This window comes from Durio zibethinus, chromosome 27, assembly GCF_047325235.1.
Source record: "Durio zibethinus cultivar Kanyao isolate XHJ-2024 chromosome 27, ASM4732523v1, whole genome shotgun sequence".
Lineage (NCBI taxonomy): Eukaryota > Viridiplantae > Streptophyta > Magnoliopsida > Malvales > Malvaceae > Durio > Durio zibethinus.
The window spans coordinates 2,402,663-2,416,721 of record NC_143188.1 but is presented as its reverse complement, the minus strand read 5'-3'; the positions used below and the strand labels follow the sequence as shown (position 1 = coordinate 2,416,721).

The following is a 14,059-nucleotide window of genomic DNA, read 5'->3' as shown; positions in this document are numbered from 1 at the left end:
CCGAAACCGCGCGAGTCGAAACTTAAGTCTTGACCCATGACACTAGCACCTGCTGCTAGAACTTGATCCCGATCGTTACTCAGCAGATGACTTGATCCTGAAACAGCAGACTGCTTCTTGAATGATAAGAGATGAACCATGCTTTTCTTCATGATTAGTTATTCTTCTATTACAATCATGTCATCTTCTGTGAGCTTATCGGCTAGGATTCATTATTCCTTCACTTCTCATGCAGGTGCAGATCTGGTGACTGTATACTAATTGCTGGAGTGAGGATCAGAAGAAGGAACATAAGATCTTTTTTCTTTTTTCTCAGTTGAATCAACAGAAACTAGATTCTAGGTTATATTGGATCAATTGTAAAGGAAGAAAGAAAAATGTTTCCCTCTTTTCGTTGATTACATACAAAGATGAATGCACCTGCATAGATGCTGTTTGAAGGTGATGACATCTCTCAATTATCTGAATCGCAACTTGTAATCATCATCATATGATATGGATTTTTGCAACTGAAATTTCAACCATGCAATTATTTCAATTTATGCTTCATCTTCCAAGCAATGAAGAAAAGTAACACAAATTCCTGTTTGATGCACATGACATGATAGTTGAGCACTTCTATTGCCCAACTTACTGCAAGATGAATGCAGAAGCCAGAAGGATCTAAAACTTTCACCAACTCAAACTAACTTCTGCTTTTTTTCTCACAAATACAGCTACTAGTCGGAATCATGATATTCTCGTTCTAACAAAAGGATTCAACATATCTGGCTACAGAGAGTTACATAGGAAAAGGAAATTGAACAATTTTGTTTTCTTCTTGAAAATAGTTTTCCAAATACAACAGGAATCCAAAGATTTGGTTCCTTATCATTCCTTGCGAAGATCTATCCCGGCCTTCTTAGCAACAGCATCGAGTCCATTCTTCTCTATGGTCTTCAATGCCTTTGTTGACAAACGCAGTTTTACGTAGCGCTTACCAGCTTCCCACCAACCTTCTTGTATTGGAGGTTGACAAACTGTAATTTTTTTGTCTTGTGGTTTGAGAAGGAAACTTTGTTAGCTTTGTTTGCCTTCTTTCCAGTGAAAGGACATACTCTGCCTGAAAAGATTGATCAAGATATGAATCCTGATTCATAGTCCCCAATCAATTAAATGGCTCTAATTAAAATCAATAACATGTTTTGAGGATAGACATATGTTTACTCACCCTCCCCCCCCCCCCCCTTTCCATTCTTTCAAAAAAAGGCAATATCCTCATCACTAAAGCCAACTGAAATGGCCATCACATTGTCATCTTCATTAACATTCTATCTTCTTTTTTCTGGTAAATAAAAGTTTAGGATAATGGAAGGCTTCCCCATTCTAGGTCTAAAGCAGACAGCAAATCTCAGAGAAGATTTACATTGGATTTATAGATTGCCCACCAAAGAAACAGCTGGCTGTGGGACTTGAATCTAGGCCTTACAAGTGAAGTATTCGAACCTTACCGACTCAACCAACACTGTTGATATTAACATTCTATCTTCAGCTCTAAAATCCTCCACAGAGAAAGTCATGATCAACATTCTATCCTTTAGTCTGGAACACTTAACCAATCACCAACACTCAATTCTATCCATTTCCCACCAAATGTAACAAAAATTCTTCCACAAATTGTACATAAAAGCCAACAAAAGGCAAAGTTCCCTCCTCAAAAGCTCATATGTAAAGGTCACTATACTAAAACAGACAAAAACACAGGTATTTTAACTTTCATAAACTCTAATTGATAACGGATTCCAGTTTAGAATTAGCATGCTGTGTAATGAAAAGAGGTTAACAATAAAAAATTGTCAAATTCAAACAATTCAAAGATTTTAGCTGGTATTTATGTCTTCTATATATTTGTCCAAAATGCAACTTAAACCAATCAAGTTCACATTTTCATTTGAACTTTGCATTCAAGTCAACAAACCCAGATATTATTTTTGAAAATTTTCACTACCACACTCTTAAAAACACCCACTTGCACTTCAAAATTGTTGACTTGCAAATGAAATTTCACATAATGGAACAAAAACAAAAAGGAAAGCGCAAAATTGAAACCAAACCAGAAATTCAATTATAAAAACTGAAATAAAAATATAGATAAATGATTTACGAGCAACAGGCTGGAAAGCAGGAGTGAAAGGTGAGGATATGGGTTTTACAAATGCCACGTCAGGAAGATTGTAGGAGATTTTGATGCCACTAAGTTGAGAAGTAACAAAACTCAGAAGTTGTGAAGATGGCCTTGTCTTTAGACGCTCTGGTTTGTGAAATCTAAGGACTGAAGGACTTCCCAAAGTAGCCAACATTGCCATTGTTGCTTTGTCTGTCTTTCAGTTTTTCTGTTTATCAGTTGGTTTTTGGCTAGTAAAAGAAAATAATGTCTGGACGATGATTTTGTTCACTTTTTTCTTTTTCTTTTTTTAATCTTTAATTGATTTTTGTTTTATTTGTTGATATTGTGGGCTTTGGCCTTTAGATAAAAGAGTAACAAACTTTTCTTTTGTAACAAAGGAAAAAATGGCTGAAGCAGAAAAGAAAGTACGAGCCGAACACACCATGCCCAGCTCATGGTTAACCCTTCCAAAAAAATGAAATTATTTTTATTGAAGATTAAAATAATTTTTATTTTTCCAAATTCATGTATAAGAATAATGAGAAAAAAACTATTACTGCTGCTGTTATTGTTTAAATTTTTTTTTTGATAGGGGTGTTTGAAATTCAATTTCAATTGAATTAATAAATCGAATCAATTTAATTTGATTAATTAATTTCAATCAATTATTCAAAATGATTTTATAAAAATTTTTGTTTTTAATTAATTCATTTTGAAAAACAAATTATCCAAATTAATTAAAATTTTAATAAAAAATAATAAAACTTAACTATAAAACTAAATATATTAAATAAATCATTTTATTTTATAAGTTAAAATTTTTAACATAATTAAATAATATTTAAATATTTTATTAAATAATATCTTGTTTTAAATATAAAAATAAAATTTTAAAATTTAATCTAATTTAAATACATTTTATTATTTGATTAATATATAAAATATAAAAATTATTATACCACAATTTATATTTATTAAACAATTCACATTTTTCATTTTACTAATATATTATTTTATTAAAATTTTAAATTATACCGTTTTTATTTTTTTTTCCCCGCATATGTCACCAATTTACCCTTTTTCTTTCATCTTGCTTGGAAAAAGTTTAAACTAATTGTATCAAGACAATGACAGGCTACCTTCGTCATCGCTCGTGTTAGCGAAACATGGCAAATAAGAAGGAAAATAATCAAAGGGACTTCGGTTCTACACAGAGCAATGCATGACTTTATCATAGTTCGTACAACAATTTTTGGTCGAGACCCTTAGTACAGAACATCCAAGTTCAGAAAAAGAACTACATGAAAACATCAAAAGCCATATCCATATAACCATAATAATGCTTCCATATGTCCACGAACACATAAGAAGGCTCACTGCTTCCAAGATTTCTATACATCCATTTTTTTTTTTTTTTTTGTAATCAAATGTTTCACCGCATGTTCTCTCTGCGACGCACATATCGAGTCCTGTCGTTGTACCTTGGTCTGTCTTGGGCTCTCTGGGGCTGTGGTTCCACCCTCCTTTGTCTTTCAGGTGACCTTTGAACAATCTCGCCATTAACAAACAATTCAGCTGCAAAGTGAGAGATGCAAATGTCAAATACAATCCATCTTTGATGGGAACAGAACAAGAGCAGGAAAACTTCTCATTTTTAAACTTTGCAAAAGAAACCCAATATAAACCCTAGACCTATGAGACTAGCGTACAATGTGAAGCAAAATGAACCAAAATTCGAAATATGGAACAAGACAATAACGAATGCAGAAGACTATCTTTGTGTTTTTTTGGTAATCAGGAGATTAAACTTAAAATGTACTATAGATTAGAAATTTGTGCATCATTTATTTCCCTTCTGAGAACCAAAAATTGACTACAACAACACACTAAGCCTTATATCCCATATTTTGGAGTCGGTTGTATGAAAAACCAAATAAGAGAATCAAATTAGGTTGTAGTTTGAATCCTCTTGGGCTATTCATTTCTATAAACAACCACAAACGGGCTGAGTAACAAAAATAATCAAAAGTGAAAGAATTACGCAAAAGCAAATTTTATGTATCATCTCCAATTACTCTGCAACTCCAAAAATTTAGCACAGAAGAGTACGGAGAGGACTTCAATATGAGTCCATTAGCATTCAAAGCTACACATTGCCGACTCAAGGCTAGTAGCTTTGCCAAGATGGACTGAGCTAAAGGGTTTACAAGCTCTTAAATAGATCATTTATGTTCCAAACTTCCAACGCAAAATATTCACTTCATCTTGTTGATAAATAACAACTATGCACATGACATGCAGAGATTGACTCATTTCATGTTTGAGTAAGCCTATATAAGTATATACAAATATCCCATCTATTAAGTTTCATCTTCTCAAAGCTGCAGCTACATAAAGCATCAGAAGTACAGATCCAGTAACACAGAAACCTGATCTAAGTTTGTTAGCATTTGAAGCTAAACATTACCAATTAGATTTTTTTGCTTTGCCAAGATGGAGTGATAATATGTTCTGAAAAGAATGAATCCAGTGGTAAAAGTTACTATTGCTGCTACATATCTAACTGATAGTATTTCATTAGTCTATAATGCCACAGTTTCATGACTGGCGTTCTTATCACACAATGCTACTCCCATCAACAATGTAGCCATGACTATTGAACAGAAAAAATCTGGAAACTTTCGCACAGAGACCCAAAGAAAACATAAAAATGGAAAAAGAAATTAAAGATAAGAGATGTGAGACAAATGCTTGATTATTGGCCAAAGAAGGAGACCACCCTAAGCTATTTGTGCGAACCATAAACTAATGTTTCATCTCCACTGAGCTAAGCTCCATGTAGGATGAGAACAGAGAGCCTTGAAGCTATTCAAAACTAAACATTGACTATAAGACCTTTTAGCTTCGCCAAGATGGACTAAATGCCTAGCTAAACTACTAAAATACTTAAAGAAGAACTTCGTTCACTTTTGATGGTGCAAGCCATATACTAATGTCTCCCCTTCCCCCCCCCCCCCCCCAATAATCTGAGCTTCATGTAGAAAAAGATGCACAAAGCCGTGAGAGAGACACATTTAATCTAAGTCCATTAGCATTCAAAACTAAACATTGCCTACATGGCTTTTTAACTTTGCCAAGATGGACTAGCATGTACCATAGAAAATGGAACCTGGCATTCCCTGTTACACTCTTGCTAGATATTATTGCATGTTAAGTACCTCACTGAGGTCAATTAAAATAAATAGAATATTCCCATGCATAATTTAACTAACATATCTACTGATTGCAGTTTTCAGATCTTAAGAAACAACATACAAGCAAAACAAATTATGCAAATGCAATTGCATAGTCAAAATAAGAAAAGCAAACATGTTAACAGCAGTTAACCATAACACAAGAGAAGAAGCATATAAACATATAAGACCAATAGACATTGTCATAAGACCTCAGAAGGAAGAATAATTGAAGAGAAATGTCAGAATGGATGCACATGTCCTCAGTTAATCAGCATTTTATGCAAAAACTAGCAAAAGTTTTCGCAATACTAATTCATTCCTGAAAGGCTTACCCCCATAGTCCTTGTTTTCGGGGTCAACATAAGAATCCGGGAGCACAAAGAGAACACCAGGCAATCCTGTTAACAATAACAGAAAAAACTTTATTTATTATAGAACAAAAACTTCCATTAGGAAAAGAAAAAAAAAAATCAATCCACCAACTCAAGGAGAACCAAAAGCAGGACCTTCTAGTTTATTTGAGGTCTCCTCATCAATCTCGCAGCCAAATCCAAAGTACCTCTCACAGGAAACGTTGTAGATCTTCTTCTTAGCTTCTTCCTCACTAACACAGAGTAATAACAAATAAATAAATCACGATAATCTTTAAAAAATAAACTAAGTCAAAATTATGTACGCCCAAATCCAGAAATGAAATTATTTTACACGATCGATCCTACTAAAGAATCAATCTTTAAGAAAATAAAGACCAACCCAGAAAAATAACCAACTCAAAAACCCAAGATATCATCTTCATTCCCAAACTTAACACATCATTTTCCTCTCATTTTCCCACACTTTCTCAGCATCCAAAGACCCAAAAATCCACCAAAAGATTGAAAAATACCTGCCAACGACTTTAGCAAGGGTTTGAATATAGCAATCAATCATTTCCTGCTTAGTAGCTCCTTCTCCACCGGGCTTGTCCATAACAATGAGCCAATGCTCATAATCACACCCAGGAAAAAGCGGGGCCATTTCGGTAGGTGGCCGGTCACTGAAGTGTGACCCCGAATTCAGCGGGGAATAAGCAGAGTTTCCAGACCGGTTGACGCGGCATCGGATGGAGGTGAAGCGCGTGGGAACGACAGGTAGAGATCGGACGGCGTGAGAAAGAGGGGTAAGAGGGCGACGGGAGAAGAGGAGCGAAGGGACAGGAGGAGGACGGGTGATGGAGGCGTTTGAGAACAGGCGTTTCGGGAGGAGGACGGAGATAGCGAGGTGGCGCGTGACGGTGGAGGTGGCGGCACGTACTAGGGTTTGTGCCATTTTGAGCGATTGAAATGACAGTGAAGAGAGTACGAGGGTTTTTGTTTGAGATAGGGTTTTGACAAGTTGGGGATAAGGGAGGGATTTATGTTGCGATATTTTCTCTCTCTACATATTTTGGGCTTTGAATTAGGCCCAACCATAGAAACTTTTTGTCATTTGCAGAAAAGATATTACTTGAATTTAGACGTATTCATGTCGAATTTAGGTACGTTAATAGGTCATATCGAATTTATATATATTATATTAATAGTTTATATATTTATTTAAATTTAATTTTAAATTTTTTTAAAATTAGATTCTAATTTAAAAAGTAAATAAATAACACATTCATTAAATTTAATTTATACAATAAAAATAAAAAATTTATTTTTAAAAAATAAAATATAAAAATAAAAATAAAAATATATGTATATATATATGTATTTATATAATTATAATGTTTTAATTATATATATTTTATTCAAATTGGATTGAATTTAGATTTTAATTTTTTATTTAAAATTTAATTTAAAATTTAAACGGGCCAAAATTTATGCTAAAATCCATTTACTAAGTTATAATTTTTTTATCAAATTCTCTTAAAATTTAAAGGAATTTTTAAATTTGCACAAATAACTCAATTTTTAAACAAATCATATGCCTAATCAAATCAAACAAGTTCGATTATTGTTTTAAAAAATATTAAAAATTATTTATATGTTAATATTATATAAAATTTCAGAATTAAACTTAAATAAAAATAATTTTTCGTTCATTAACTAATGATTCGGCACGAGCTTCAAAATTTAAACCTAAACCTGGTTCCTGAGCCAAGCGAATAGTCCGGCCTGTGGATAGTATTGTTTGGTAGTACAATTTTCTGGTAATTTTTGTAAATATTTAAACATATATTCAGTGAAAATGGATCAGTAAAACTTGTGAATTGGTATGTTTCTTTTGGTATTTTTTAGTTGAATATCCATTCAGAACAAGCTTTGATATTCTAAGACAGTGAAATGCAAAACCACCATAGCTAAACTGCTATGCTTGAGTTTTATAAGAGTGATAAGCCATGCAACATCCAATTCAACCAGTGACCAATTTCTTACACCAAAGTTGAGTTTGATAAAATCACTTAAAAGTACATTTTCAAAAGAAAAAGAAAAGCTGTAAAAGAAGATATTAAACGGGTTCGCAGCATCATCTGACTGTTCAATAGCTCCTTTGCAGCCGTAGTCTGGAAACCATATGCTCTGATTTCTGCCATTAGAAAGGAATTTGAAGCTTGTGCTTGTCAGTTCACATGCATGAAGGGTTATGTATCAGACAAGTTAAATCCCTTTCTTAATGAAGTTTCTCAGTATCAAGGTAAAGTCAATGGCGGATGCAAATGTTACAGTAGGGTGTCCATGGACACTCCTAAAGTTTAAAAAACAAGAAAATTTGAAGAAAAAATTTTCAGTTAACACCTTCACAATTTTCTATTGGACGTACAAAAATTTTTCACTGAATATATCTTTCTTAATTTCCTAGTCACTTCATTCGCTACTTATGTTCAATACCAAATCACAACCCACAGCCAGTTAAACACCGAACTCCCAGCAGACACCCACTATAATAAATGGACATTTTGAGAAAAAATCCTGAATTGGCCATTGACAAAAGTTAAAACTACTGAGCTTTAATAGGAAAAATTTTCAGGATTAACTATAAAAGCCAAAGTAGGATCCAATGTGTGGTGTTGTTGTCTGAGAGCCTTTCATGTGTGTAATTCCATATCAACTAGAAACAATGGGGAGATCAGTTATGTTTTACTCATGAACTAAGTAAAAACCAAAAATGAGTGAATCAGTGAATTGATAAATGAAGATTCAAATCACTTTGTCACAACTTATTTAAGCATTTCCATGCTTGAAACTCAACCCGATTTTCTATCACTTACAAGTATATCTAAACCAAAAAAAGAAAAAACCAAAACGAATCCCATATTCTTTCTGCTGAATCATTCATTGTTCCAACTAATAGGCCAATTTTACATGTAATTCTTTCTGCTGACTTAATTCCTGTTATAATTAATAATCAAGTAACCCTAATTCTAGTAACCAAAGACAAAAAAAAGTTATAACTTTAAATATTTGTTCACTCAGGAAATGAAGAAAACAATTAGAAATCAGCTTCTATTTCTAAATTCAAATTCGATACAAGTTCCAAAGGCTAACTATTCCTTCTACTCAAAATTAGCTCAAATCCAAACAAACAAAAGAAATGGAATTGCACTAACTTGCCCAAAAGGAATCGCTTAAAAAAGCTTGCATCCCATCACCAAACTCTTCATTGATAATCTCCTTTATACCGTCACCAAAATGCATAACTGCCTCATTCAACCGGCAAAAAAAAAACAAAAAAACTTGGTTATTAAAAAAAAATCCTCCTTGTTCATATTTTATATGAATTATGTAAGAAGAAGAACCTGTAAACAGTTGGTTCTTGGATAAGGTTAGGATCATAGGACCTCAAGGGTGGCTTCATTATCTCATGGAGATGCTCCTCAGGGAGGTTAGGCCGTCAGGCAAAGCTGCCCGTAGCTTAGGGGCGGTTTCGGGCTTGACCTGAGCCTGGCGTTTTAGGAGCTGAGCTACATAGACATTGGTTGAACCAAACCGGTTTCCTCTGCTTATTTGATTGTGGGTTTTGCCTGATTTTTGCTTCAAGGTTTGGAATCGTCAGGTGATGTTGGCTTTGGTTTTGCGGTCATCCATTTTTGGAGTCTGTTCTTGGAAAAAATAGATAGGGGAAGTTTCTGAAGTACGCAGCAGTAGTTTCTACGCGGATCGTGGACATGGTGGCATTGTCTTCTATCTCTTCCCAAGGTTTTAACACTTCAGAAATTTATCTTTTGATAAAATTAATTATAGTATATAAAAATAATATTTAAAGATTGAAATTAATTATAGTATATAATATAGATATAGATATATATATAAAAATAAAAGTAAGGTCTGAATATTTTTAATTAGTCCAAAAAAATTATTTGGTAACTCACATTGATAGATAGTATAAAAAGTTTGAACTTCAAAAAAAGTATTTTTCTCTTATTAAAATTTTGACATTACAAAATTTCAAACTCCGTTATCAATACAAATTAGTGTCATAACATATAAATTCGTGAACTTACCACTAAATATAAATTAAAAAAAATCATCACCAATTTTTTTGTTTAAATACGATTGATCATCTAATTAAATTAGTCATATTTAAAAAAGAATTTCAAAATTAACTTAGATATTTTTAAATATTATATTCTGATCACAAAACTAGATTTTGAGTTCAAGAACACAGTTACGCATTAAGAAAGTTATAACATATTCACAACGTCTATCGAAAAGATAATACCAGTTTAATTTTAAATTATCCAAGTCTTAATTATATTTATAATTTATCAAAAAATATATAATATTAAAAATTGATCTTAAAATTATTTCAATAATTTGATAGTAATTTAAGATAATTCATTCATCTAAAGAGTATTCATAGAGACTAGTGTTTTACTTTAAAAAAACTTCGTCGTCGAATTCATTAATATATTTTATTCAAAAAAATAATTAATAAAATCCGAAAATAGTTTAATAAGATTTATTTTAATACAGATCTTTCAATAATTTAGTGATATTTTAGTGTGAAATTTATTTTTAAAAATTTTATTAAACCTTCCAATAGTTAGTAAGATTTAATTTCATACGTAAATTCTCTAATAGCTTGGTAAGATTTTTTTTTAAAAAAAAATCTTTTTTTAAAAAAAAACCTTTGAAAGAAAAAAAATAAATTAAAATAGACAAAAATTACGCTACAAAATTTATCTTGCAAATAATATAAATATCATACAATAATATAATATATCATGTAATAATATAATATATTAATTATACAAATAATATGAATTATCATGCAATAATGTGAATAATTAATTATGCAAATAAATATTACACGCAAATAAATTAAAGATATAAAAATCATGACAATAATAATAATAATAATAATCATCATCATCATCATCATAAAATAAATAGATAAATAAATAATAAAAATATGTAAAAATTAAATAAAAGATAAAAAACAGTACATAACAAATCTAATCGGGTCGGGTCAAGATCTCCATCAACGGATCTTCTTCTACCTTAGCACCAAAACGGCACCGTTTCAGCATCCAATAAAAACTTCTAAAATCTGTTATTTCCTTCGTTCTCTGCTTCTCTCTCAACAGACTTTCTTTCCTCTTTTCTCTGGAAATTCAATCCAAAAAAAAAAAAAAAGAGTGCCTAGCAAACCCAAAATTTTGTTGAAAACCGCCAGACAAAGATAAGAACTGCTACCGCCCTTAGCTGTTACCAAGCTGCCGCACGTCACCACTGTTTCCAGTCACCAATTGGCCGTGCATCGCTACAAGTGGCCACCGGTGCCAGAAGCTTCCTTCAAATCTTTCAACCCCCTTTTTCACTTATCGAAACCCCACTACAAAAATGGGTTTAGGTTTGTGAAGTTTCTGTTTGTGGTTGGGGTTCAGTTTCTGGAATTATGTTTCTATAAATTGCTTTTGAGAACTGGGATGATTGCTTGCTGAAAATTGCTTGCCTTTGTTCTTGATTGCTTGATGTTGTAAATTGTGGGTATGGGTTTAGATTGACTGGGTATGGATTTTTTGCTTTGCTTGGTTGATGTGTGCGTGATTCTGTTTTTGATTGTGATCTCTGCTTCTAATTTTGGGTACTGCTTCTGAGTTCTAATTTTGGGTACTGCTTCTGAGTTGTTACTCGCTCAATGGTTATTGAAACTGTGCATGCTGACTTCGGGTTTGTTACTTTTCGGTGCTCTCTGGTCCTTCCTCTGGCTTGCGTGACTAAGGTTGCAAATTGCCTATTGCTGAATTACTTCTGAATTCTTTTATCTAAGTTGGATGTTGGAAGCAATATGTGAGGCTGACTGTTAGAAAAAATTTTCCACCCTTCTTGTCTGTTTAATGGTTGGTTCTTTACAGGGATTTAGTCCCCTTTAAATTAGGCAAATCAATCAACTAATTTGTGTTGAATGTGATTCGATTTAATTTGATTTTAATAGGAATTGATTTTGAAATTAAATCTTCCAAAATCTCTCAAAATCATTTTCAGCGGATTTCATTGAAACTTTCCTTTTTTTTAACTTATATTTTTTTGAGTAAAAAAAGTAAAATTAAACCCAAAAAATTAAAAAAAATAAAAATTAAATTAAATCAAAAATTAATTTAAAAATAAAAAATTTCAATTAGGTTTAATTTAGAGTCAAAATTTTATTTTCGATTTAGAAAAAATTTTCGAATAAAATGATATATTTATAATTGGATTAAGTTTAAATTTACTAGCTATGATGATATACCAAATTTACTACTAATCTTTGAAAATAATTATACTTTTTAATTTGATTTTAAAATGATCAAAATTAAATTACTTTATAAAATATTATTTTTTTTGTGAGAAAATATTAAATTTTTAATATTTCTTAATCAAATTAAAAGTACTATGTTAAAATTTACACATTAAAAAAATTAATAATAAAATTGATCTATTATTTTAAGTAAAATAATAAATTTAAATGTTATTTCATAATAGATAAAAAGAATTTTATCCAAAAATGCTCCTCGAGAAACAAGTCTTGACCCATTTTAAATTAAGGTATCTCGGACTTTTCATGTATTTAATAATTTTTTCGGATAATCTTTGGAGTGCACTTCTTATGTCTATCTACTGATTTTAGAATTTTATTTTGAAAATGCTTTCCACAAAGGTTGGACTTTGATAAAACGAAGGAGACTCTTCTTTTTATCAACTAAATTAATCTATTTGGACGAGAATATATCATTTACAATAATTATAATATAATTAATCAATTCTAATTTAAAATTATATGTGGCTCATCAAGATTTTATATAGAACTCATACTTATAAGTGATGAATTAATACATAATTTTTAATTATGATTAAATAATTGTATATTATAGTAAAAAGAATTATAGGTAAAATATGCTTCCATCTTAGTGTAATTTAAGTTCTCTTTAACTTGCTAAAACTTTCTTTTTCATATACTTGGTAAGCTAAAAATATTTTACCTTACAACATTTTTTTAAATAAAAAATATAAATAAGATTATAAACCCTAATAATTAGAAAATGAAACGAGAACCAAAGGAAGACATTAGAGTTTAGATGAAACATAGCCAAGCTTGAAAATTGATATATAGTCACAATCTTCCCCTTAGGTTTTCCCTTTGCATCGATCCAAATTAGTCTCAATGGTTGATAAGTTATCTCAATAATTTTGCTATATGGTTTCATGAGCTTCATAAATTAGAGTTATGATACAACTCACACATATTACAAAGAGACATAAAGACAATAAGGCGCCCTTTGGAAGCACACTGAAGCACCAGTTATTAGGGATGGCGGCTCAAATTTTTCTCAGTGAATTTCAACTCTGAACTTTTGAGGGTCAGTTTTTTTTTTTTTTTTTTTTTTTAAATGGGTTTTGGGTTGGGTTAGATTGGGTAATAATAAAAAAAAAAAGTCAAGGTCAGGTCGGGGTTGGGTTTTAGGCAAACTCAATCCGACTCAATATATATAAAAATATTATTTTTTAATTATTTATTTAATTTTATATTTGTATATTTATACATTTATTTAATTTTATATTTTATATTTAAAAATAATATTTTGTTAATTTCAAATCGAGTTAAGTCATTTGCGATTTATATAATATTAGATCAAATTCGAGTGTAAAAAAATTAAAAAAAAATCATCGGGTTGGATGCAGGTATTATAGGTATAAAATTGGATTAGATTCGAGATGAATAAAAATTTATCTCGATCCGATTCATTGTCATCTCTAATAATTACTAAGAGATTATTGTCAAAGGAAACAATATTTATATATATATATATATATATATATTGAATAAAATCGATCAATTCAGTTAAGGCCAGTTGATAATTGCCTGGTCTAGCAGTCAAAAGGTCTTTTCCTACTTATTTAAAAAAAAATTTATTCTTAGTATTTTGATTTTTTGTCTTTTTTATTTTTATTTAAAAATTATGAAATAATTTTATTAATTTAATATAAAAAATATTATTTGATTCATTATTATTTATTAATAAAATTATTACTTGATATAAAATTATTTATACAATTTTCAATCTAATATCCATAATGGTTATTTTTTCTTCTCACTACAATTTATTTCATCATCATCGTTGCTTTTGCGTTCATACATATATCTTACTATTGATTTTAATCTCACCACTATAATTATGCATTTCACCTCCATTGTTATTTTTAATCTCATCGAAATTAATGTCATTATATGT

The 14,059-nt window shown here is 30.8% G+C and overlaps 1 protein-coding gene, 1 long non-coding RNA gene and 1 pseudogene across 3 annotated transcripts; all 3 read right to left on the bottom strand.

The window, feature by feature from the left end:
- Positions 1-670: 670 nt before the first annotated feature.
- Positions 671-2,439, bottom strand: LOC111279704 (large ribosomal subunit protein bL28c-like; annotated as a pseudogene). The gene is made up of 2 exons (XR_016334545.1): positions 2,144-2,439; positions 671-1,102 (listed from the first exon to the last, which is right to left on the bottom strand). The product of XR_016334545.1 is annotated as a large ribosomal subunit protein bL28c-like (transcript).
- Positions 2,440-3,332: 893 nt separating this feature from the next.
- On the bottom strand, positions 3,333-6,763 carry LOC111280081 (multiple organellar RNA editing factor 2, chloroplastic-like). Its single transcript, XM_022867236.2, has 4 exons — positions 6,269-6,763; positions 5,889-5,986; positions 5,715-5,780; positions 3,333-3,721 (listed from the first exon to the last, which is right to left on the bottom strand). The coding sequence occupies exons 1-4, from the start codon at positions 6,688-6,690 to the stop codon at positions 3,579-3,581; spliced, it is 729 nt and encodes a 242-aa protein (XP_022722971.2). The 5' UTR covers positions 6,691-6,763; the 3' UTR covers positions 3,333-3,578.
- Positions 6,764-7,747: 984 nt separating this feature from the next.
- On the bottom strand, positions 7,748-9,513 carry LOC111280212 (uncharacterized). Its single transcript, XR_016334728.1, has 3 exons — positions 9,143-9,513; positions 8,954-9,043; positions 7,748-7,932 (listed from the first exon to the last, which is right to left on the bottom strand). It is a non-coding gene; the product is annotated as an uncharacterized LOC111280212 (long non-coding RNA).
- Between the last annotated feature and the right edge of the window lie 4,546 nt (positions 9,514-14,059).